Source organism: Eublepharis macularius, chromosome 5, assembly GCF_028583425.1.
Source record: "Eublepharis macularius isolate TG4126 chromosome 5, MPM_Emac_v1.0, whole genome shotgun sequence".
Classification (NCBI taxonomy): domain Eukaryota; kingdom Metazoa; phylum Chordata; class Lepidosauria; order Squamata; family Eublepharidae; genus Eublepharis; species Eublepharis macularius.
In genome coordinates, this window is record NC_072794.1 from 165352601 (window position 1) to 165378918 (window position 26318).

At 47.1% G+C, this 26318-nt stretch overlaps 2 protein-coding genes across 2 annotated transcripts in view; both read right to left on the reverse strand.

Annotated features, from left to right (window-relative positions):
- Nucleotides 1-9760, reverse strand: part of SRMS (src-related kinase lacking C-terminal regulatory tyrosine and N-terminal myristylation sites) — a 52675-nt gene extending 42915 nt beyond the window's left edge. Inside the window, exon 1 of the mRNA XM_054980784.1 lies at nucleotides 9219-9760. Coding sequence (XP_054836759.1) covers nucleotides 9219-9595 — 377 coding nt within the window. The 5' untranslated portion in view covers nucleotides 9596-9760. The remainder of the gene's footprint in view (nucleotides 1-9218) is intronic.
- A 5235-nt stretch (nucleotides 9761-14995) lies between these two features.
- Nucleotides 14996-26318, reverse strand: part of LOC129330202 (peroxidasin homolog) — a 68059-nt gene continuing 56736 nt past the window's right edge. Inside the window, exons 21-23 of the mRNA XM_054980197.1 lie at nucleotides 25908-26001; nucleotides 22378-22494; nucleotides 14996-16457 (exon numbers count right to left, since the gene is read on the reverse strand). Coding sequence (XP_054836172.1) covers nucleotides 22399-22494; nucleotides 25908-26001 — 190 coding nt within the window. The 3' untranslated portion in view covers nucleotides 14996-16457; nucleotides 22378-22398. The remainder of the gene's footprint in view (nucleotides 16458-22377; nucleotides 22495-25907; nucleotides 26002-26318) is intronic.

Genomic DNA, 26318 nt, shown 5'->3' on the forward strand with positions numbered 1-26318 from the left:
AAACATGTAAGTAACAAATTAAGAATTAAAAATGAGCCTTCTTGATATTCTCTCCATTCTGGGGATACCCCCGATTTGCCATGTGGTCAGCAGAGGCAAAATGTGGTCATGCCAGCCAAAAAACACTGGCCAGTTGGCTAGCCTGACCATTGTTTGTATAATCTGGCAAAGGGGCTGTCACTGTGAGCCTTCTGCAATCTTATAGGGTTGCCAACCTCCAGGAGGAATCTAGAGATCTCCTGGAATTACCATTTATCTCCAGACTAGAGAGATCAGTTCCCCTGGAGAAAAAAAATGTTTTAGAGGGTGGACTCTATAGCGTCACACCCTGCTGAGCTCCCTTCCCCCCAAAAATCTGCCTTCCCAGGCTCCACCCCCAAATCTCCAGGAATTTCTCAACCCAGAGCAGGCAACTGTAGCAGTCTAACCACTCTTATTAAGGGTGGCCTAGAATGGGATCGAGTAATTTAGCAACAAAATTGAGAAAGGGACAGAGTACCACTCAATCTATGTCTGGTTTAGCAAACACCCATTAAGGATAAAGTGAGATTAACAGGCTTAGATATACACAGTGCCTTTTTCTGGAGGTATGTGCTGGTATGCAGAACCAGCACCTCTTTCCACAGTACCAGCACCTCTTCTGGCTGTGGGCTTGGGGACCAAAGGCAGTGAACATCATGAACACCAGATCTACCTGTCTGTTTCTGGGCAAAATTCAAAATATTTGTGTCTAATACCCATTTGATCTGCTGTCCCAAGCAGGTGAGAATGCTGATATCCAGGTCATGAAAAGCTTTCTCTGCATATTGCTGCACGTCAGGCTGCTATGCTGGCACAACTAGGATTGTCAACTATGAATGGGGAGATTTCTGGGCATTGGGGGGGGTGCCGGGAAAAGCAGTGTTTTGAGGAAGCAAAGGTGCTTAGCAAGGATATGATGTCATACAGCCCACCCACAAAGCTGTCATTTCTTCCAGGGGAACTGATCTTTGTAGCCTGGCGATCAGATGGGAGAACTCAAGGCTACCACATCTGCAGCTTGGCTGGATTCCACCTAAGAAATGTTGGGAGAATCTTCAAAATGGTAGGACAAAGCATCTTCCTTTTGTGACGGAGACAGCTGTTTTTCTGCAGATGTTCCCTGCAGAAACAAAGCCCCCTGGGTGGTTCTTCTGAACCACCTCTTCAATGAAGTACAGGAAAGCCAGAACTGGTTCTTGGCTTTGAGGAAGAGATGCTGTAGTGAAGAATTAAGTTTCCCATTTAAGGCTCTCAGAAACCATAAAAGAGAGCCACAGTAACGAGTGGACAATATGAGAACGGCTGATGGATGGATTCAGGATAAAGCTCATTTGCTTTATATTAGTAGATAGGCTTGCCACTCTCCAGGTGGTGGCTGGAGATCTCCTGGAATTACAACTGATCTCCAGGCCACAGAGATCAGTTCCTCTGGAGAAAATGGCAGCTCTGGACATTGGGCTCTATGGCACTGTACCCCAGTGTGGTCCCTCTCCTTCCCAAATCCTGCTCTCTCCATGCTTCACCCCACAAATCTCCAGGAATTTCAAAACCTGGAACTGGCACACCTATTAGTAGTGCAGCCGAGGCACAGTTTTACCACCTGAGAAACTATTCCTGTATCTAACCTTACTGAGAAACTATTCCCATAGCCACCAACAATTAGCCTGGGTACAGATCAGTTCCTCATCCAGCAGGTTTGGGAAGTTGCAAGGTGGCCTGGTACGGACGTGGTCAGGTAATTTTCCCCATGGCCAACGAAGCTGCCGTGCTCAACTGGATCGAGCCCATTGAACTGGTGGCTCCGGGAAGGTGTTGATTTAACATGGAAATGTAACCGTTTTGCATATGTTTTTGTTTGTACCTACGTATGATTGTATTTCTTCCTTCCCTGTCATAACCTATAATTAGAAAGACGGGAGGAACTTGCGTGCTGTGCCAAGGTGAATTTATAATAGGCAAATGAAGCACACAGAGATTCTCAATCTCGACATTTGGAATAGTTGGACGTGGCTGCGAATTCAATGTCCTGAGTCCATTTTTGTATACTTTGAACCATTGTCCGATTCGGGCATTTTGTGTGATTCATTACGTACTCTTTGCTGCACAATAACAATTTTGACCCAAATGCTGCTGCCACAAACCCACATCCAACTCAGGCTTAGGCTGACCTTCCCCTGCCCTGAGGTAAAACTTCTCCTCTTTAAGCCTATGAAGCTGTATACTGGGCTGGGCAGCCTCTGGGAGCATGGTTGATGTTAAGCTTCAACTTTCCTTCTTGTCCCACCCTTAAGAAATATTAAAAATGGTTACCCAGCCAAGTCTTAGTTGGGGACAGATCAGGGGTTTGCACTTCCCTTTAGCAGAAACTGGCACACAAGGCTTGGGGAGGTTCAAAAGGTAACAGAAGGTTTATTTACAGGAGGTTAAAGTCAAAAGGCAGGTAGGCAGGTGTTTGTACTGACGTAACAAAGATTTTTGTACAGAAACTTCACTGGTGTGAGGCGCTAAACACTTGGTATAACTAAGTTGCTGGCTGATTTCAGAGACTGACATTGCTTAACAAATGCTCTACTTTCAAAGCACAGCCACAGCACGACTTCCTCTCCTCTCCAGACTTAAGGATGCTCCACTGAGACAAACCCTTAGTAGATACTGGGCAGGCGTTATAGTTATGAGCTATAACCCCGTTCATGGCACTGAAGGGGAGACTCCTCTCTACCCACTTCCTTGACCCTCTATAATTCCCAGATCTCTTGAGTCTAAGTAGGACTTAGTGCTGGTTTTCCCCATTTTAGTCCTAGGCAGGGCTTTTTTTCAGCTGGAACACGGTGGGACGGAGTTCCGGCACCTCTAGAAAATGGTCACATGGCCAGTAGCCCCGCCCCCTGATCTCCAGACAGAGGGGAGTTTAGATTGCCCTCCGTGCCGGCCATGTGACCATTTTCGCCAAGGGCAATTTAAACTTTTAAAATCTCCCCCCTTGTTCCAGCTGACTCAAAGTGACGTCATTGTACGGTCTTGAGTTCCACCACTGAGTTCCACAACCTCTTTTCCCAGAAAAAAAGCCCTAGGACTAAAAGTGTTTTATAAACATTATTTCCTCTCACAGAGGGTTCTCTGGCTGACCCTCTCTGGTCTAAAGCCAGGCTCCCACTCCCTTTCACGCTCTTGTTTACCCTCCAACTCCAACTGCCATCTTCCCCAGCACTCCATCCCCAACTGCCATTTCGGGCTAGCCCTATGGGTGGGGGGGGGGGAGGAAACATGTCAATCGTACCTTCATTTCTGGAAATCTCAGCATCTGAAGCTGAGTCCATCACAGCTGCATTCTGTAACTCAAACATTACATTACGGTTCGCTGTTCTTAATTTTTTCGGTATCATTTGCTAGCCATTCAGACACAGCCGAAATGAATTGTGGGAGTCAGGACAGGGGGGCAGAGATACAAACATTGTCAGATTTCACATGGAAATGATCCTTTGGGGAAAAAAGCCCGAGTCTGATCTAAACTGCTAACTTTAGGGTCTTATCTAGCAAAAGTTTGCCAGGACTGAAATCAGCAGAACTAAACATGTATGTTTAAGTGAAATGCAACAGAGAATGATTCATGGTGCAAATACATCACTCAAGTTACGTAAAGCTTGAAAACTGACCATTGTATGAATTGACTCCAATACAAAACGTGGTGTTTAGTCTCTCTACACGAGACATCTGACACATGAAGAACACATGTAGGGAGATGCAATGTTAGACGGGAAGGGTAGTTTAAAAAGGTAGAGCCGGCAGCAGGGCAAAGGCTTTGCTATACACTGGAGCTGTGTGAAAGGGTTGTGAAATGCCAGAAGGGAAACTTCAACTCAATTCTAACCTCTCCAGGTCCAAGCCGGCTCTGGAAGGCAGCTCTGGCCCATTTTCGTTCCTCACAGCCCTCTGGTTGTGATCCCACCAGGTTTTAGACTGGAGATGTGAAATTGACAGAGCCTTTGAGGAGGTGAAGATGAAATTAACAAACTGTCTAAGGAGCGATCTCTGCCAGCTCTGTCTTTTTAAACTATGCTTTCTGGCTAACATTGCATCTCCCTACACTTGACCAACACACACCGAAGTGTCTCGTGTAGAAAGACTCGAAGATCATGTGATGTCATAAGAAAACAGAGGCCATTCACACATGCAAGGTATTACTTGATGTTCATCTTGTGAACATCTTGCGTATCTGAAACACAGCCCAAACTTTCACTGGAGTCAATTAAAGATGAGTGTTTTCTCCGGTCGGTGAGCCCTACTTTACCTCCCCTCCAGCATTATGTCTTTGTTCAAGCCCTTCCTTCCCATTTCATTCATTTCCCATCCCTTCTACCTGCAGGGCTACCAAGCAGTGGGACTAGGCCCCAGGAAAAAAATAATGAAAGCTTCTGTAACCCTGATGGCTCTGGAACCAGGCAAGTCATGGGATTTGTTTTCATGTGACAATTAAGTTTATACTAAGGTTGTAGGGCAGCCAAGCCCCTGCTGGGTCAGAAGATTCTCCAACCCCAACTAGAGTTGCCAAGTCTTCCAAGTCCAAAATAAAGGGTATGGGGGGTACAGGGGTTTAGGGGTACACACCTGTGCCTGCAACCCCTGGCAATTACATCATTTCTAGTGTGACCCAGAAGCAACGGGTCATGACCAGGTGTGTGTATGTGTTTGTTATGTGTCATCTAGTCGCCTCTGACCTATGGCAACCTTATGAAGGAAAGACCTCCGAAACACGTCCTATCATTAACACACTTGCTCAGATCCTGCAAACTGGAGGACGCGGCTTCTTTTATTGAGTCCAGCCATCTCGTTTTAGGCCTTCCTCTTTTCCTTCTGCCTTTCACTTTTCCTAGCATTATTGCCTTTTCCAGAGAATCTTGTCTTCTCATGGTGTGACCAAAGTATGGTAGCCTCAGTTTTGTCAATTTAGCTTCCAGGGAGAATTCGGGACCAGGGCAGATCCTTTAAATCTTGAACCAAAAAGTGGCAAAAGCACTATGTTTTGGATCAAGTTTTTTTTTTTTAAATCACCCCTGGCACAACCTGTTATTTCTGGGTCATGCTAGAAACGCTGTAATCGCCAGGAGCTTCACATGTGCCTGCTGACCTGCCTCGTCCCTTTCCGGACACCTTTTCACACCCCACCAGCCAGTTAAGCGGGGGATAAAGGCAGAAGTCCCCTCCAGCTCTCACTTCTCCTTGCTGCAGCCAGCATGAGAAAAATTAATCTTAAAAAAAAATCAGTGTCAGGTGATGGTGTGATGTCACATCCAGGAAAAACCTGGAAGTGACACCAGTCCCATCTAGAAATCTCTCGGATTCCTAGAGAGGTCTGATGTCATTTCTGTTTCCCCCCCACAAGTGATATCACACTATGGCTGAAAGCACCCCCCATGTCTCCACATTTCTTGTTTCCTGCTGGTTGTCCATATGGAGCTTGAAGCTTGGAAACTACAATTGATTTCCAGACTACAGAGGTCATTTCTCTGGAGATAATGGCTGCTGTGGAAGGGTGGACCATGTGTGGTTAAACCACATAGAGGTCCTTCTTCTCTCCAAACCTTGCTGTCCCCAGGCCACATCCCCAAATCTCCAGGAATTTTCCTGCCTGGAGTTGACAACCCTAGTTGGGATGGGGAATATCAGGGAGGGGGAAGAGGGGGCTTTCGGCAGCTTGTGAACCTGCTCTTTAAACCCTTTAAGGAGACAGGGCCCAGGCCACTCCCGTGAGCTGTGCAGTGACTTGCCCTCACTAAATAAATGATAAAGATTTGCAAAGAATGATGGACGTGAGACCCAGACCAGAGAGAAACCTGATGTGGATAGCCGGAGGATTGCTGAGTAGCCGGAGGCAGAAGACAGCTTTTGAAGCTTTATAGTTCAAGAGATGCAACTTTTCTCATCCCTGCATTTTATCAGCTGGATTGCTGCTTGTGCTTGGGGATTTTTTCATTGCACGGAAAGCAAGAAGCCCCCGGATTAAAAGGGAAGGGCCACATGACATTGCGAGACCATTCCAAGAATGCCTCATTGCATTCCCAGAGCTTTCTCCTTTAATCTTGAGATAAGCAATAACAAAAAGCAGTGAATGCTGTTTCCACCCATTCCCACATTGCTTGCTGCCATCGCTACTATGACAGGAGCATGTTTTTGTGTGCAAACACATAGATGGAAGCAGCCAGATTTCCTTTTTTCTATACAACTATTAAATATAGGTCCCCAGACCTGGATGGTCCAACCTAGCCTGGTTTCATCAGATTCTGGAAGCTAAACAGGGTCTGCCCTGGTCAGTTACTTGGATGGGAGACCACCTGAGAAGTTCAGGGTCACTATGCAGAGACAAGCAATTGCAAACCACCTCTGTTACAGTCTCTCTACTTAATACCTTTGTCACATGTTCTTCACATGTCGGGAGATGCAACGTAAGCCAGGAAACATAGTTTTAAATGACAGAGCCGGCAGAGATCACTGCGGAAGGAATGGATTCTCTCACAGCCCTCCGCCATTTCTGGCGACTCCCCTTCTGGAGCCTTTGCCCTGCCAGAGGTGGCAGAGGGCTGTGAGAGAATCTGTCCCCTCTGGAGCAATCTCTGCCAGCTCTGTCTTTCAAAACTATGCTTCCCGGCTAACATTGCGTCTCCCAACACTTGACGGACATGCGCCTGGCGTCTCGTGTACAAAGACTCTTAGTTTCTTGCCTTGCAAACTTATGCGAGTGCCATAAGTCAGCTGTGACTTGATAGCAATTTATACCTGTTATGCATAGGAGCCAGACTCCCATTTTGAAGGAATCATATTTCTAAGAGGTGTCACTTTCTTTTCTTGCTGGAAGGCAGATTGACGTGCTTCCCCTGGGACCATTGACATTTTATTAAGTGCTATCTAATGGCCTATCAGTTTGGTATGTGAGACAGAGGGCATTTGAGGTAGACAAAGGGGTCCACTCTCTTGCCTTCCAACCGCTTGTCCCGCTCATCTCCTGCTATAGAGGGAGTGGATTAAGGTTGCCAACTTTGAGTTGGGAAATTTCAAGAAATTTTTCAGGGGGAGCACGGGGAGGGCAGGGTTTGGGGAGCGGAAAGAGCTCAGCAGGGTACAAGAGTACAATTACATACAGTGAAATCCTAAGCAGAGTTACTCCAGTCTAAGCCCTTTGACTTCAAGGGCTTAGATTGGAGTAACTCTGCTTAGGATTTCACTGAGAGAGTCTACTCTTCAAAGCAGCCAGTTTCTCCCGGGGAACTGATCTCTGTCATCTGGAGGTCAGCTGTAATTTTGGGAGAGCTCTAGGACCCATCTGGAGATTGGCAACTCTAGAGGTGATCTATGATTTAAGGGTAGGGCACGTCACTCAGAGCAGGCAGAAAATTCTGCGCCTGGTGAAGCGTGTTTGGCTGCATTGTTTTAATGCAAATTTAAGTTCCTTAATTTTGTTTTATGCTGTAAGCCACCTCGCACAATTTACATTTTGTAATCAAGTAACAAACATAACCACTGGCATCTTAGGCGGAGAAAATTCTTTCCCTGCAGCTGCTACCTGAGACCCTCCAAAGCTGTTGCCAGGCAAAAGAAACCGCATTGAGTTAGATGGACCTGTAGCCATTTGATCTATCACATTTTCACTTCACCCTTCCTCCAAGAAGCTTAGGGCAGCCTCTGTTTTGTCTTCATCTCCCAGCCTCTGTTTTATCTTCACAACAACCTTGTGAGGTAGGATAGGTGAAGAAACAGCGATTAGCCCAGTGAGTTTTAGGGAAGAGAGGAGATTGGAAACCAGGTCTTCCCAGTCCAAAACTCTAACCAGAGCACTAACTTGCGGCTGCCAGAGATCCCCCACTCTGGACTCCTATTGCCTGCCGCTGCTCCAAGTGGCAACAGGGAATTAAAAAAACAATGACTGGCAGCATCGTGGGCCTGATGGCGTCACTTCTGGGGGAAACCTGGTTTTACCATAGAGTTTCCAGTGATTCCTAGAGCACCTGTCATGATATGCAGTTTCCCTGCAAGTGACATTGTCACATCTGTGCCACCCCCCATACGATCTCTCTCCCAACCCTCCTGCCAGTTGCCAGGTTCAGCCTGGCAGCTTTGACTATAGCACACTGGCTCTATACAGGTGTACTAGATAAGGCAGCTTCCTATGGACACTGGTGAGACAACATCTGTTGCTGGGACAAGGAAGAGAACTAGAGAAGTCAAGCTGACACCGGGTTGCTACAGCAAATGCTTCATTGTGTTCAAGGCTGCTCCATCTCTTTTAGCTCAATGCCAAAAAAACATTTTCTTTAGACTTTAGAGCTGCTGTAGTACAGTGGTTAAGTGGTTGGGCTGCGAATCAGCACTCTGCTGGTTCGAATCCTACGCCTGTCATGAGCTCTGCAGGTGGTCTTGAGTAAGCCATTCCTTTAAGCCTCAGCTCCCCAGCTGTATTGTGAGGATAATAAGAACAGGGATTTGTTCACCGCTCTGAGTGGGGCACTAATCTGTCTAAAGGAGCAGTATATCAGTTGTTAAGGTAATGGTGGACTCGTCTTGGGACTTCTGAAGTAACCCGTACATTTTATCATACCCCTCATGTCTGAGCATATGTAGGTCTTTCTGTCTGCCCTCTCTTCCTGAGGTGCCGTAACAAAATCGAGAGGGAGGGGGAAATCGTGGACCATGTTTGGGGAAGCTGGGGTGAGAGCCCATATCCCTTTCATATAGGAAAATGCACAGAAATATAGTACTGGTTTCCTCTGATTTATGGAGGCATCGGTATTACATGATCTGTTGACCCCTATTCTCATCTCAGACCTATTTGCATAACTAAAAACCAACTCTCTTCATACTAAGGAAAGGGACAATGCTTGCTTTCCTTACAAAGATCACGAATGAATATGGACATGCTGCGATGAGCAACATGCCGGCCCACCTTGATTCAAACACATTCCCACCAGTTTGGTAGGCATTTTGCTAGCCATATAATAGTTCTCTAAACCTGATGCATCGAAATCAAACTGCCTTCAGGCAGACAGATGATGTTAAAGCCATTAGGTAAAGCAATAAAAAAGAAGAGGGCTGCTATTCCAGGTGCCTCCTTCCTTACAATCATATTTGGAGCAGCTAGTGCAATTCAGGAGCTTTTAGAAGCATCAGATAAAGATGATAACACTCTATCCATCGATTCAGATACTTACACCGGCTGAGCAACAGGTTCTTGGCCAATTTTGCTGACATAATTTGCAGGGACGTAGCCTACCACCGGGTCTCCAGAAAGCCGCCTTGCCAAAACATATTCTCCCTCTTCTTTGAGGACGCAGAGCTTGTCTCCCCTGTTGACACTCAGCTCATCTGCATTCCTGGCAGTGAAGTCGTACAACACACCAAAAAGGGAAGAACTGGGCCCGGGATCCTTAGGATCCAACGTGGGGTTTAAGGACCCTAGGTCCTGCTCCAAGAAATCCAGGGAATGGTTATTTGGAACGCCATTGGGTAGAAACTTGTTCCAAAAGCTGGCAAGGAAAGCAAAGTGTTTCCTGAGGAAGTGGTCCATCTCTCCTTGAAGCTTTCTCATGTAGAATGCCGTCTGGCTAGTCCAAAGGGTTCCGTAAAGAAAAAGGGAGACGTGGCATCATTTGCACCGCCATGCTTTTCATCCGCTGGGTGACTATCCAGTGCTGCTGTCCCCCCTCCAGACACACTCCAGAACAACGCCAAACGATAGGAGATACTGCCTGAGCGCTAGGAGAGCGCGCTTCTGAGCTACTCCCAAGTTCCAAACGTGAGACCTGAAGATCAGGTGTAACTTGTTCGCTGCAGGCTGAAGTCATATGTTCAGGCCTGCGAATGCATCCGACAGCTGAACAGAGCTGCTTAATGAACAGAGCTGCTCATGCGGTGAGCTGCGCCCAGGTCTTTTGAAAGAGAAATTAGCACTAATTTCCACACGGCTGCTTACGTTGCATGTTAATTGCCGTCTCTTTGGTAGGGTGCTGGGCACATTGTTGGCAAAGTTCTTGACACGGCACAGAAAATCCCTCCTTGGATCTCCTGCAATTAGGGTTTTTTTAAAAAAAAAAAAATTCCAAGCTGCTATAGAAGATGGCTCATTTGATTGGGGAAATGGGGCTGAGGCAAGGGTATTTAACCCTTGCACCTTAAGAAAGGGTGTTTAAATTTCAACATATGGCTAATCTAGATGAAGATCCGTGATAGGATATTTCCCAGTTGTTGTTTTTTTAAGCTAAACTGCAGCAGGGCATAAATTCAACTCAGACAGAACCTGGATGGAGAGGTAAGTTGAAATATTTCGCTGCTGCATGGTTCTGCCAATCAAAACCACACTCCCCACGTGGTGCTGGCCAGGAAGAGACAAAGACAGGCAAGCCTGTCTTTCTGCCTTCCAAAGACCCGTCTTCAACTATCTCATCTAATTTAACTTTAAATTGCCCCTTCCCCAAAGCTGTTATTAGCCCCACAAAAAGAAATGGGCACAAATGGGAAAAGTATGTCAAATACTGGATTTGGGGCCAATTAAAGGACACTGGTAAAACAGAAAAGTTTTCCAAAATAGGGGGAACGACTTAAATTTCCATGCTGTTTCATGTTTTCCATGCAGTTTCCCCCAAACTTTCTCATTTGGATCAATGTGACAGTTATGTTCACTATTACACAGTCCCTCCCTGGTCCCCCATATGAACATCCATCACACTTCTGCAGCATCATGGGTCCAGTAGTTTATGGTTGTCCATAAAATCTGTGATGCAGCAGGACTATGACCCATGCTGTGTTACCCACGTTCGAGATGGATTCATGCACACACCACTTCAAACAGTCACACTGCAACATGGGAGTTATAGTTTATCAAAGACTGCAGAACTCAACTTTTTAATTTATTGCACATGCAAGGGAACACACATGACTATGAAATGCTTGTACTGCCCCTGAGATATGCATGTTTTGATCACATTCCAAGTGTACTTTATCATGTTAGCTTTCTACATGCAGGATTTTGTTTGTTGGACTCTTTTAATCCAATGATTTACTCTCCAGCACTGTGGAACGTCATCTGCTGAACAGCTGCTCTGACCAAGCTACTGCCACTGACATTGGCGAGGGAGGTGGGCAATTATTATTTATTTTTGTTTGAACTTATTTCAGGGTATTGAGGTTTGGTGGTGGAAAGTGCCCTCAAGTCAGAGCTGACTTATGTTGACCTCTGGCGGGGTTTTCATGACGAGACTAACAGAAGTGGTTTGCCATTGCCTGCCTCTGCAACCCAGGTCTTCGTTGGAGGTCTCTCATCCAATTACTAAGGCCGACCCTGCTTAGCTTCTGAGATCTGAAGAGATCACGCTCACCTGGGCTATCCAGGTCAGAGCATTGAGGTTTACAAAGTGCCATTTTTAGGGCCAGTGTAGCATCATGGTTAAGGTGTTGTATAGGGATCTGGGAACCCCATATTCCATTCCCTTCTCAGTTATAAAGCTCATTAGGTGTCCACATGCCCTGATCTGGATAGCCCAGGAGAGCCTGATCTCGTCAGATCTCAGAAGCTAAGCGGGGTCAGCCTTGGTTAATAATTGGATGGGAGACTTCCAATGAAGACCTGGGTAGCAGAGGCAGGCAATGGCAAACCACCTCTGTTAGTCTCTTGCCATGAAAACCCCACCAGGGGTCGCCACAAGTCAGCTATGACTTGAGGGCAGGATTTAATTTTTTTCAGGTGACCACATGCCAGCTATTCCCCCTCACCCTAGCCTACTTCACAAGACTGTTGTGAGGATAAAACAAGAAAGGAGAACCATGTGCCGCACCCTGAGCTCCTTGTAGGAAGTGCAGGAGAGGACTACTGTAAAAGATTTGCCCAGAATACACAAGTGCAGGCCTAAATATTTTGCAATGGTTTTATTTCCAACCATGCAGAAACTCAAGAATGTAAAGCCTTTCCCTTCAGCTCCTTCCCTTTGGTATTTCGACAAGGTTTCTGTCTGGAAAAAGTTCTGTGAAGCACTGCAGGTCTGGAATTACAGGCCTCCCCCACAATTCTACATATTGCCAGAGCAAGACTTGGCACAAACCCACCATGTTCCCACAACAACGTAACTTTGTTTATAGCAGCAAACAAGTATGTGAAAACCCAGTTGCAAGATAATCTGAGCTGCTTGCCTCATGCTTGTCTCGAGGAGAGGGCGAGAGCATCTGGCATTTGTGTGGTTGTGATCTAACCTGCACACTTTTCAAACTGCAAGTGACTGCGCACCACACTAATCCACTTCTGTTCCTGCAGGGATGCCGCCAGAGGAAGGAGACTGTGGTCGCCTGCCGGAGATTCTAAGACGCTGGCGCTCTTCCAGCCACTAGCAAGAAACTGCCATTGGTGGTGGCTAGCTTCTGTCCTTACAGCTCCTCTTACAGTCAGCATTGGCACACGTGCAAGAATTCTTTAACACGTACAAATATTCAGCATCTCCGTCATTAGGCCATTGAAACTTTTGTACACAAAGGTACTTGAATTCAGCGAGGCCCTAGCTTTAATAGCATAGGAGCAGCTCAAGTGTTGTGGGAAACTGAGTCTGTCTACACGAGATGACTCGGTACATGTGTTCCAAGTATAGAGAGATGCAACGTTAGCACGGAAGTGCAGTTTTAAAAGACGGAGCCGGCAGAGATCACATCTCAGAGGGTTTGTCAATTTCACCTCCCCAGTCTAAAACTGTGTGGGATCACAACCAGAGGGCAGTGAAGAATGGAAATGGGTTGCAGCTGCCTTCCAGAGCTGGCCTTGGACCTGGAGAGGTTATAATGGGCTGAAGTTTCCCTTCTGGCATTTCAGAGCCCCTTCACACAGCTCCAATGTATAGCAAAGCCTTTGCCCTGCTACCAGCTCTCTCTTTTTAAACTACCCTTCCCAGTTAACATTGCATCTCCCAACACATGTTCTCTACAATGTCTGATGTAGAGAGACTCTGTGCTTGAGTATCATCCAGTTTACTGTTCTTGTTATGGCAGGGGAATTCTAGAAGTATATTCTACTTCCAGCACCTCCACCCCAGTAGAGGCATCTTCTCTCCCTTCTCAGTACGGAAACATGAGCAGGAAAGTCAGGTGGAAAAGGTGCATTCCCAGAGAAAAGATGGAGAGATCAGAGAAGGAGACAAGGATTCTGAATTAATCACCTGGCAACGCTGCCCAACAGCTGGCGGCACGTCTAGCTTGCCCAGGATTAGAGCTGAACTGGGTTTGCTGACACGCTTCTCTCTGCCCTTCCTCTCATATCTTTCAAACCCAGCAGACAAATCACCACCCAGTTCTTTGGTGACAATTGTGCATTGGAGGTCAAAGGGGGGGAGGAACCTTTTCTGCTTGCAAATGTTTATGATGCTTGAAGTGTAGGGGAAGAGACAATGCTAACAAGTGGGAAAGAGAACTGAGCAAGATTGGCACCCGGTAGCACCTTAAAAACCAATTAAATTTCATAGAATCATAGGGTGGAAATACACGTAATCAGGGCTTTTTTCTAGGAAAAGAGGTGGTGGAACTCAGAGCGGGACCACAAGTGACGCCTGACACAGGTTGGACACTTGTCAGCTTCCCTCAAGTTTTGGCGGGAAATGTAGGCAGCTTGGCGGAATGTTGGACAAGTGACAGTTGGAAAGTCCATTGGACAGCAGTCGGAGAGTCAAGCTGCGAGACCAGGACGCCTACATTTCCCATCAAAACTTGAGGGAAGCTGACTAGTGTACAACCTGTGTCAGGCGTCACTTGTGGTCCCGCTCTCAGTGAGTTGCCCTCGGAGAAAATGGTCACATGGCTGGTGGCCCTGCCCCCTGATCTCCAGACAGAGGGGAGTTTAGATTGCCCTCCATGCTGCGGCGTGGAGGGCAATCTAAACTCCCCTCTGTCTGGAGATCAGGGGGCGGGGCCACCAGCCATGTGACTGTTTTCAAGAGGTTCCGGAACTCCGTTCCACTGCATTCCAGCTGAAAAAAAGCCCTGCACGTTATGCAATTCCTAGGGATACCTCATTTCATGTGTCCCCTTTCCAACTTCCCAGCGCTCGCTTGCACAGTCACACTTCAATTTGCTCCACGTGAATACATTCACACGGATATCAGTTCCTCCTCTACTGCTAAAAGTATCCCCGTTTCTCCCACTTCCCACTTCCATTTATTCAAATGCAGATCTTGACGCTTTCTCACACCTTAAAGATATGCAAACTGGCAAGTCAAAGGAACCTATGGTACTTGTTCTCATAGTGAAAACAGAGCTGGGTTGGTGCTCTGCCCTCTGGAATCACTTGCACATGGAGTCACACAAAGGGAGCTCCCGTGAAAGCGGCATTCACGTGCGCCAGGCAAGAACAGCTTGCATGTGAATTGAGAACCATACATAAAATCCTGTACTTGAGCATCTTCAGATAATTTGTAACATGTATTTCCACTGATAGAATCATAGAGTTGGAAGGGACCTTACAGACCATCTAGTCCAGCCCCCTGCCCAATGCAGGAACAGCCTAAAGCATCCCTGACAAGTATTCATCCAGCTGCTCCTTGAAGACGGCCAATGAGGGGGAACCCACCACATCCCTGTTGAATTACTCTTAAAGGTATGAGCTTTTGAGAGTCAACCTTCCTTTGTCAGAGTCAACAGTAACCAAACTAGAACTGCAGGAGAGGGGACATCATAAAACAACATGGGATATATCTTAGCACCATTGTTTATTTTACCAAAAAAGCACCTCAAAATAGCAAGAGCACCGTAAATCAAATTCAAGAATGAGTTGTGTCTTTCTAATCTGAGAGCCAAGCTACAAGTGACGCCTTACACAGGTTGGGCACTTGTCAGCTTCCCTCAAGTTTTGATGGGAAATGTAGGCATCCTGGTCTTGCAGCTGTAATGGAGAGCCAAGCTGTAAAACCAGGACGCCTACATTTCCCATCAAAACTTGAGGGAAGCTGACAAGTGTCCAACCTGTGTAAGGCGTCACTTGTAGCTTGGCTCTGAGCCTTGAAGTGGGTGCAATAAATACAGACGACAGATACGTTGCATTGGTTGGCCCTTCAAATACAAGCTTATAGAATTATCCTGGGGCTCACTTGTGAAATGTAGGTCCTGCCCTTTAAACAACATCTGTACTATAAACGCAAAACCAATTTAAGGACCATTGCTTTTGCCAAATGTCCTCCGAAGGCGTAGTTTTGGAATGGTGTCAAAATGGTCTTTGGCGCCTTTGCAGAATTACGATTCCCAGAGTTCCTTGTGGCTGGCCACGACAGCTTCACAGTGACAGCCTTGGGATACACTGACATAATTGCTTCCCTTGCTTGCGCATCCGTTGTTTAAGTGCTAGGAAGAGGACGGATGGCTCATAGTCCGGGTCAAAGCAAGATTGATGCGGCCAAGAAAAACTTATCTCCTACATCCTGGTGGATTGGGCTTTCCATTTCCAGTCTGCAGGAAGAGATGGGACGGGTACAACATGGACTGTAGGGAGACCATTATATGGCCTCTCTGACGGTGGTTCTCTGAGGTTTGTACTATGTGCTTTCCTTGCATCAAGTTGTTAAAAACTTTGTGGCATTGAGACTCTTGGAAATATCTGTGGAAGGAGCAGAAGAAACTGAAGGAAGAAGCATGTTCATTATTAGCATAAGATAACAAAGGAGGATACCATCCAGGCAGGTGTTTATCTGAGGAGTTGCCAGGATCTTTCGAATGACTGACGAAGGGCAGCAGCCTAAGGGACAATTCAGTCATTTTTCATTTCCTGCCGTTTTGTCAAATGCAGGCGACTGCACACCAGGGACGGCAGAAGCAATTTCCAACAGACGGATCCCTTCTTGCTCCTCGCCTTAATTGTAGGCCTTGACCTGCTGATTTTTACAGGCTTGTTGAAGATTTCCTTGTCTTAATTGCTCAACGGTTTGGAAATTTCATGAAACGCAGCTGACTTCGGCGTTGTGCACTCGCACTCCGTGATGGGTTTTATCGTATTTACTTGCTCCTTTATCTGCTTGATCATGTTTCAGCAGTGTCTGTGAAAGCCTGAAAAGTCTGGGATGTCATGTCACGTTGTCGTTTCTGATTTATTCCAAAGCAGGGTGCGCACACTTAATCAAGATGTCGTGGATGGGAAGCGTAATTCTGGAAGCACATCTGCAAGACTGTTGCTGTAGTTCCCCCAACAAAACAGTGTAGAAGTTCATACTGAGCCGTTTCAGGATGGGGCGAGAACAACTAGGATCCTGGGGGTATGAATTGGATAAGTCTGTGGTCTATCAGTGTAGTTCGGGAGGGGTTCTCAGAAGCACAGCAGACTGGGGGCACGCCCAAGATTCGGTGAGGCCCAGGCAGTGATGCTGTAGCAGTGGGCTCTCTTGAAGGAAAACGGGCTTTTCGGACAAAACAGCAAGTTGGCCATCGCTTGAAATAACCTAAGAAAGATGACACAGAGATTGTAGAATGAAGTCAGGGAGGAGGACTGGCTAAAGGCATTTTGATCCAGAGGAGTTAGCTGTGTTAATCTGCAGTAGCAAAATAGCAAAGAGTCCAGTGGCACCTTTAAGACTAACCCACTTTGTTGTAGCATAAGCTTTTGAAAGCCACAGTTCTCTTCGTCAGATGCATCTGATGAAGAGAGCTGTGGCTCTCGAAAGCTTATGCTACAGTAAAGTGGGTTAGTCTTAAAGGTGCTACTGGACTTTTTGCTATAAAGGCATTTTGCTGTCCCGAGCAAGTTGGAGCAGGGAGGCAAAAAGTGTCTATTATCTTATTGACTTGCACTGCCTCTGTCTGAGAAGGAGGTGAGCCCAGCTTTTCTGGAGCTCCTCTTCTTCCGGGGAGGTGGAGGTGCAGAGCAGGAAGGTGGCAGACTGTTGCCTCTCTGGGGCCATGTACCTGGGAGTCAAGAGGAAGGTGAGCCCCACAGGCACTACCAGTGCTGCCCAATATCACCTTCTTCCTGGGAGGTTTGCTGATGGGGCAAATCGGGGATGTGACAATGGGCACATCCCATACCTGTCACCTTCTCCCATGAAACTGCTTGACTCTCCATTTCTGGTGGCTTGGATCACTTGTGTGGTGAGCTGGCCACATCAGGAAGATGTCTGAGAAACAAGCTTTGTGCAAAATGTCTACAAAGCCTATTATATTGTCTATTGCAAAAGCATTGCTCAAGTGGGGCAACAGCATTGCTCAAGAGTAACATCGTGGTTAGATGGCTGGGATCTGGGATGACCAGGTTTGAATTCCCTGCTCAGCTTTGGAAGAATGCTAGGTAACCTCGGGCCTGTCACAATCTCTCAGACTAACCAACCCTCATGAGGTTGTGGTTGTGAGAATAAGCTACGATAGGTCCCTGATCAGGGAGAAAAGCAGGATACAAATAAAAAATAAGCAATAAAATAACATGCCGGCTGGCCTTGCATAAAATGAAGCTACAGTCTGAGTCTCTCTGCATGAGGTGCCTTGGCATGTGTTCGTCAAGTATAGGGAGACGCAATGTTAGCTGGGAAACGTAGTTTAAAAAGACAGAGCCTGTGGAGATCGCTCCTCAGAGGGTTTGTTAATTTCATCTTCACCTCTCCAGTCAAACTGTGTGGGATCACAACCAGAGGGCAGCAAGGAATGAAAATGGGATGGATTTGCCCTCCAGAGCTGGGCTTGGACCAGGAGAGGTTATAATGGGCTGAATTTTCCCTTCTGGCATTTCTCAGCCCCTTCACACAGCTCCAGTGTACAGCAAAGCCTTCGCCCTGTTGCCGGCTCTGTCTTTTTAAACTACCCTTCCCAGCTATCATTGCTTTTCCCAGCATGTGTTCTTCATGGGTCAGATGTCTCATACGGAGAAACTTTCAGTTTAGGGTTCCCAAAACCGCCTAGGAAAATGTCAGGAAGTTTGAGGAGTGGTGCCCAAGGAGAGTGGAGTTTTGGGAAGGATGTAATGTCACTTCTGGGTGATGCTCTAGGAATTTCCCCTAATCTATGATAAAGACTATAGTGACCGAGAACATTCCTAGAGTGTCACTATCAAGGCTGTTTTTCTTCCTCATTTTCTTGTGGGCAGGAGACGGGGGCTTAGAATGGGAAACACTCCACCAGGCAATTCGGAAGCCCAGCTTAGTCCTGACTCTCGCCACCAGAAATGTTGTTGCAAAGAGACCCAAAAGAAGCAGGGTGGTGACGGAGACGCCAGGTCCCATGAAATTGTAAAAATCTCAACAAACATTATCTAGGATATTTAATAAATGAAGTAATTAAAATAATACTATGCTCCAGCAACAATTGAAAAACCACCCACAGGAAGGCCCCAAGTCCTTGTCAGCCATCCAAATACCTTTGTACTCGAGGGCCAGACGATCGAAAGTTGGGAGCAGGTTCAGTTTTTAGCTATTTCAGTAACAATACTTGCCCCCATACGTTTGGCCACATCTCTGTAGCTAAAAGACCTGGAGTCTTTTTTCAAGGTAAGTTTAAAGGGCTTCAAATATCCTTCAGTTTACTTATTTATTTTTACTTCATTTAAGCCCCTCCTTTTCCCCCAATGGGGGCCCAAAGCGGCTTACGTCATTCTCTTCTCTATTTTATCCTCACAACAACCCTGTGAGGTAGGTTAGGCTGAGTGTGTCTGAGGTCACCCAGCAAGCTTCCATGGCAGAGTGGGGATTCATACCTAGGATTCCTACATCCTTGTCTGACACCATAACCACTGCACCACACTGCTCTCGTGTGGCCAGGCTCTCTTGTGGCTATAGCCTATGACCCTGGCTAAACTAGAGGTTTATCTGGGGTGGTCAGCCTTGCAAAGTTCTGCAAGGTCCTGGTAGTATTTTTTTTTTTTTTAAATCAAGTGAATTTCTAGTCCTCATGGGTACTGAAATAGGACTGAAAGCACCAGCAGAACGCAGCCAGAACAAGACAACCGAAAGAACCTCACATTTATGCATGCATTTTACCCTTGTAGTTCTCCCGACTTCTAAGCCCATCTCTTGATTTCAAAGGGCTGACTTGTGATCATGGGTGGGGCATGTTTGCGTGACAGATGTGCCTACCACAGTCATACACATTATGCTAACACTGCGCAGACATCTTGGCAAACAAGCCGCTGTTTTCTCATTTCAGATTCATTCCAAAGTGGCTGGCAGGAGCCCAGACACTGCCAGCACTTGGGTGGCTCCGCGGCTCTGCCTATATAATAGGGTGAAGACAGATATTAATAGAGGTGGCAAATCTCAGGTCAGGCCAAGCCTTCATTCTCAGGGTGGCTGGTTGAAATTTCAGACTGGCCCTCTAGCCCCTATGCTTCTAAGGCTTTGAGACGTGCCTGGCTTGTGGTCACCGCGGCACATGTGAATTGGGGACAGAAGGCAATCATCTGGCGCTAATTAAATAACATTTGGAGTTCAGCCGATAATCTCAATTTTAAAAAAATGGTTGTGCGTTCTCAATCTGTTTAAATCCGCAGGCGGAAGGTGGTTGCTTAAGTTGCTGGCGGAACATAAAACTTTCTGCTGCGCTGGGGCTGTAATAAAACAAAACAAACGAGACAGGTTATCTCCATAGGAGGCAGCGCTGGTATCCACGCCAAGTGTTTCAGCTTTGGGGTGGAGAGTGTGGGAAGAAGCACAGAGACAGAAATCCTAGAGTAACTCTCACCTCCCCTGCTTTCCAGCTTGACCTGGGGAATCCATCCTTTTCTGCCCTGCTCCCAGGAGCAAAGGGTGGGAACACAATATGGGAGGGGGAGAGCAGGCCTAGGTAAGTGCTGTATACCATGACTGTGGTATTTTAAGGGCTGTGGCTTACACTATTGGGGTTAGATCCAGAGGAGTTAGCCGTGTTAGTCTGTAGTAGCAAAATCGAAAAGAGTCCAGTAGCACCTTTAAAACTAACCAACTTTACTGTAGCATAAGCTTTCGAGAATCACAGTTCTCATCTGATGAAGAGAACTGTGATTCTCGAAAGCTTATGCTACAGTAAAGTGGGTTAGTCTTAAAGGTGCTACTGGACTCTTATCAATTTTACTACTGGAGTTGCCAACTCTAGCTTGGGAAATTCCTGAAGATTTAGAGATGGTGCCTGTAGAGGGCAGAGTTAAGAGAATGGAGGGAGTTCGGGAGGGATGGGGTATCATTCCAGGACTTCTGCTTCTCTAGACTCCATGGCCTACTATAGAGTCCATCCTCTGACACTGCCGATCAGCTGTAATTCCAAGAGAATTCCAGGCGCCGCTTTGAAGTTGGTAATCCTATGCACCGTTAGTGTTGCTAGGTAAAGACCATAGAGATTAGGGAAATTCCTAGAGAGTTTTTCAATGTGGTTAGGTCACTTCCAGGCAATCAGCTGTGTGATGCCCCTCTCCCCCATCTTTTCCTGCTGCTCAGTTAAGTGCGTGGAGAGGAATGGAGGGGAGAAGTAGGAGTTGGCCCACTTAGGCCAAGCAAATGTTAAGGCTGTGCACTATTGATGCTTTGCTTATGTTCAAAGCCACATGGTCGTGACTACGCACATTCACAGGGGCCACATGGTAAAATTCCTAGCAGCGTAATGCAAAAATGGACAGACCATGCCACCCTAAGCAGCGTTACTCCAGTCTAAGCCTGTTGAAATCAGTATGTTTAGACTGGCATAACTCTGCTTAGGATTGCACCGAGAGTGCTGTCTATGCCCCCGCCCTGCCGTGCTTCAAGGGGTCAGTCATCTGTCTGAGACTGGGGCAACTTTCTTCTCCAGCTGGGGACAGTTAACAAAGCACCCTGCAGACCCCCAAAGAGGGGATAACCTCTCCCTCTCCGAAATGTAAGAACAATCGCCTCAGAAAATCGGAAAGAGGAAGTGGACTGAAATGGCAGCATTATATGTGGTGTAGCTTCCTACTACGGAGGCGATGCCCTTGTGAAGAAGGTAAAAAAGCCCTGCTGGATCAAACCAGTGGTCCATGGAGTCCAGCATTCCCTTTCAAAGCTGTCTATCTCAGAAGTGAAGCAGGGTCGGCCTTGGTTAATAATTGGATGGGAGACCTCCAACGAAGACCAGGGTTGCGGAGGCAGGCAATGGCCAACCACCTCTGTTTGTCTCTTGCCATGAAAACCCCGCCAGGGGTCGCTATAAGACAGCTATGGCTTGAGGGCACTCTCCGCCACATGACACGCAAGCTACGGCATCCATTTTCATCCCTCAATTCAGCTACCTGCAGGACTTGGGCTGCCCAAAAGACCACTGCGTTGCTCACAGCTCAAAACCAAGCCAGCGATTCAAATTTCTTCTCAAGAGAACGGCGGCAAGTGACTGCATTCAAATGAAATGGCTTGATTGACGCAGAGTATGGGACACAGGGCATGCCGCAGCTCAGTGCTTCCTTTGCAGAAGCACCCCCGTTTATTCTCTGGCATCTCCAGTTTTAAAAAATCTCAGGTGCAGAGGCTGAGAAAGGCCTCCCAGGTCACAGTCTGACACTCTACTCACTACACAACACGACCACTTAAAGGAAACTATTTTGGATCCCCTTTTTCTGTTCTATACAACTCCATTGCTTTGGGAAGACTCTTTGTAGGTCTCCTTGGGGGCTTTCATAGAATCATAGAATCATAGAGTGGGAAGGGGCCATACAGACCATCTAGTCCAATTTCCTGCCCAGTGCAGGATCAGCCTAAAGCATCTCTGACAAATATTCATCCAGCCTCTTCTTGAAAACTGCCAGTGAAGGGGAGCTCACCACCTCCCTCAGCAGCTGATTCCACTTTTGAACTACTCTGACCATGAAAAAGTTCTTCCTAATATCTAGCCGGTATCTTTCTGCATGTAATTTAAGCCCGTTGCTTCGGGTCCTACCCTCTGCCGCTAACTGGAACAGCTCCCTGCCCTCCTCCAAATCACAGCCTTTCAAATACTTAAAGAGAGCAATCATGTCCCCCCTCAACCTCCTCTTCTCCAAACTAAAATTCCCAAGGCCCTCAGCCTTTCCTCGTAGGGCTCAGTCTCCAGACCCCTGATCATCCTCGTCGCTCTCCTCTGCACCCTCTCGATTTTGTCCACATCCTTTTTGAAGTGAGGCCTCCAGAACTGCACACAATACTCCAGGTGTGGCCTGACCAAGGCAGTATAGAGAGGGGCTATGACCTCCTGCGATTTTGATGCTATGGCCCCTTTGATACAACCCAGGATTGAATTAGCCTTTTTTGCCACCGCATCACACTGACTGCTCTTATTCAGTTTACAGTCCACTTTCAGGAGCAGTGATATGAAAAAGAAGCAGAGTGCAGACTGGCTCTGGCAAAGGTCATCCCAGAAGGTTCACCCACTTGCACCCGAGAATATCCCATAATTCCCTGCTTTCAGCATGGACTGTCTCCTCACATTAGCACCAAGGAAAGTAGGTCATCTCTTCCTCCACTTGTCTCCGGTCTTCTGCTTCCAGCCATACCTGCCCGGGCTTCTTTCATTCTGCCTCAGCTGACCTTCCAAGGAATTCACCTGACATTGAAAGCAAATAAAGGTCAAGTAACTTGGAGTAGCACATTGTGGGATTGAATAATTCCATGATGGCCATGTCTGTAGTCTCCAGAGATGTGGGCAAATTGGAGCACATGAAAACACATGAAGCTACGTTATACTGTATCAGAACATTGGTCCATCAAAGTCCGTGTTGTCTGCTCTGACTGGCGGCAGCTCTCCAGGGTCTCACAAGGAGGTCTTTCACTTGGCCTACTACCTGATACTTTTATCTGGAGATGCCCAGGATTGAACCTGGGTTCTTTCTGCATGCTAAGAAGATGCTCTCCCACTGAGCCCTCCCTAAATGTTTCAGGACCGACGTAAGCCCAGCAGTGGGAGACCCATTTGCTTAAACCTGAGTCTACCCTAATCAGAGAGTAAGGCCTGGATTTTAGAGCAAAAGTAACTGAAACGAGAGCACTGTCTTTCTCTGTTTAGAATCATAGGGTTGGAAGGGACCTCCAGGGTCATCTAGTCCAACCCCCTGCACAATGCAGGAAATGCACAACTACCTCCCCCCCCCCACACCCCCAGAGACCCCTGCTCCATGCCCAGAAGGTGGCAAAACCTGCCCCCAAAGTGGCAATCAGCATTACCCAGAGGCCACAAGAACTAAGCACTGATGTAGCTCTTCCTGTCCTCCCTCTCACGATCTGCCTACATTCCCAGAATCAGCATTGCTGTCCAATGGCCATCTAGCCTCTGCTTAAAAACCTCCAAAGAAGGAGAGCCCACCACCTCCTGAGGAAGCCTGTTCCACTGAGGGATTGCTCTAACTGTCAGGAAGTTCTTAGCCGAAAGTTCTTTTGATTTAATTTCAACCCATTGCTTCTGGTTCATGGAGCTGCTATTGGCTCCATTATAAAAACCAAGTTACTTACATGGCTATATGTAAGTTTCACTACGTAGCCAACAGCGGCTCTGCAGATGTGGAAACAGCAGAGGGGAGAGGCTAAAGCCACTTCTCCCAGCCTGCTTTGGTCACAAATGGAAAAGAGACACTGTGCGTCTGGAAAGACGCAAAACTCTCATCGCAAGTGTGATGCAAAGTCCTTGTTTTGTTCCCCTATGAACAGAAGGATTTTGTAATGTGACGGAAGAGCCTCATCTTCTGCCAAGCGCCACACAGGGTGACGGCTCTGTAAATAAATAGTGTAAACAGAGCCCTTCCCATTCACACTGCTTACACCCCCATGGGCGCTCTCCTTCTCCCTGAATGCTTCCCTCCCAGCTATGTGGCTCCCTTCTGGTTCCAGATTTGGGCTGTCTGGGGAGGGAAACACACTGCAGGACAGGAGGCTGGAAGGGTTGCCAACTCTGGCTTGTGAAAGCAGGTATGTGACGCCCTGCAAAGCTGCCACTTCCTTCAAGGGAACTGATCTCTGTAAGGCTGGAGATCTGTTGGAGGACTCCAGTGGGAGAACGTCAGCCCCCCCACCCCCCGGAGGTTGGTAACCCTATGAGCTGGAGGTTGGAAAAGATTTAACCGTCCCCCAACCTGCTCCCCAAACTGGATCCCCCTGAATGCCTGCTTTATGTTCCACAGTGTCATGTCTGACTGTACCCATTCATTCATGCCAATGATTTTGCTGTCAAGTGTATGCTTTATTCTGTCAGGGGTAACTCCATTTTGGGTGCCTGGAAGTATTCTTGTTGCTAACATTCCAATAAATTCTCACCTGTTCCCAGGTGGCCGGGTGTTTACCAGTTTGAAACTTTTTCCTGCTTGTGCTATGTCGGTTCTCTGTGTAGCTTGATAACCCAAACAGGCGCACTGTTCTCACACAAATCAAAACAACCCTACTTTGTTGGGAAGTTGGGGGGGGGGGATGGAACAGAGGGTAGAAGAGGGATGTAATTTTCCTGTGTAGCCATTCTGGTCAACTTTCTACTAGAACTGCCTAGGGGCTTACCTTGCTCTTAGGTAGACCTTTGGATCTGATTATGGAAAGAACTGATTTCTGAATAAAAGTCATTTAACCAAGAACCAGTGTCTTGTTACAATGAACCAGGGATCTGTCTGCTGTAGTCTATCATCCAGAGTCTGACACACGGAAGCACGTCTAGCTTTCAACAAAGGCATCCACCAGTCAAGTTTGCTTTGGCCTTCAGATTATTTTCCTGCATTGTGCAGGGGGTTGGACTAGATGACCCTAGAGGTCCCTTCCAACCCTATGATTCCATGATTTCTATTGAGGGTCAAGGACAAGGGTGGGCAACCTTTCTGACCCAAGTGCTGGAAAAAAAATGCAGCACTGACTTGTGAAGAGATGTTGCTGTGCCAGAAAACCCAATGGCAGGGCGTGGGGGTGGGGGTGGGGAAGAGAAGAGTACTTCTGTACTTGGTCAGTCACACACAGAGCAAGGTAAGCCCTCATGGTGCTGCCAGCATCTCAGAGTTAGACTCGGACGGTGGCTGTGCAGGTCCAGGAGGGGACAATGTGCATAAGCCATGCCTGCTGCCTTCTCCTGCACCGCTGATCTCAGCTTTGCTACCCATGTCTCAGTGGCTTGGGTGGAGACCCGGCCCTGGATGCCAGCCAAAATAATCTGGACGTGTGCGAGGGATTGCTCATCCCCTTGTCTAGGCGGTGCATCAGCAAAAGAAAGCTTAGAGGTGGCAGGAGGTGGGGGTGGGGTGGGGAGATGACTCACAGAACTCGCAAAGAATTTTCTACTGGGGAAAGAATGCCCAGGTTGAATGCTTGGATGTCCAGTGTTTCTTATGGGACAGCGATGCTGCCCAGTATAAAAGCATGCTTTGCATCTAGGAGGTTCCCAGACTGGTTCAAAAGGTGCAAATTTGGGGAAAGACCGCAGTCCCTAGAGAGGTGCTGCCAGTCAAAGAAGACAACGGCAAGCCGGAGGGGCCAATAGTCTGATGGTATGTATAAGGCCGTTTCCCACATGCATGAGAAGACACGCTGTTTAGGGTTGCTGGTGCCAGCCAACCTGAGAGAGATGTTTTACCCTGAATAATTGCACCATTTTTTTTTAAATAAATCAATGCAAACCTTGTATTTCCCCCCTAAAATTGTTTTTGTATGGCACTCCAAAAGAGGAAACAGCCTTCTCAGGTTATTTTGGATCGGACATCATCATTATCAGCAATCCAGAGGAGTTAGCCAAGTTAGTCTATAGTTGCAAAATAGTAAAGAGTCCAGTGGCACCTTTAAGACTAGCCAACTTTATTGTAGCATAAGCTTTCAAGAATCATAGCTCTCTTCGTCAGATGCATCTGATAAAGAGAGCTGTGGTTCTCGAAAGCTTATGCTACAATAAAGTTGGCTAGTCTTAAAGGTGCTACTGGACTCTTTTCTATTATCAGCAGTGACACATGGTAATCCATTCTGTTTCTAGAGATCCTGCCCCACCCCCCAGATGAAGTCTACCTGTTTCCGAAGAGCGGAGACTGTTTTTTCAAGTTCATTTACTAAAGACTCGATATCTTCCTCTTGCCAGTTATTCTGAGAAGGAACTTCCATTCTAAAAGAAACAGTATATTCAGTTAGGTACTCTCAGTGACTTCAATGGACTTAGATGGGTGTAATTTAGCTTTAGACTGCACTATTAATAGCCTACAGTTTTCACCCAGAAGTGTTTCTTGCTAGCAATTCCCAGTGGTAAGGCACAGTGAAGCCTCAGGTGTTGATTAAGGTGGGAGGAAAGCATTATTACCATCATCACACATAGCCCCCCCCCCCCCGGGGAGTAGCTAATAGTCCTTAACTAATTCCTCAGACCTTTTCAAAGACATCAGAACATCTGTCCTAAGGGTAGCTTTACGAACACAGCAAGGTCCA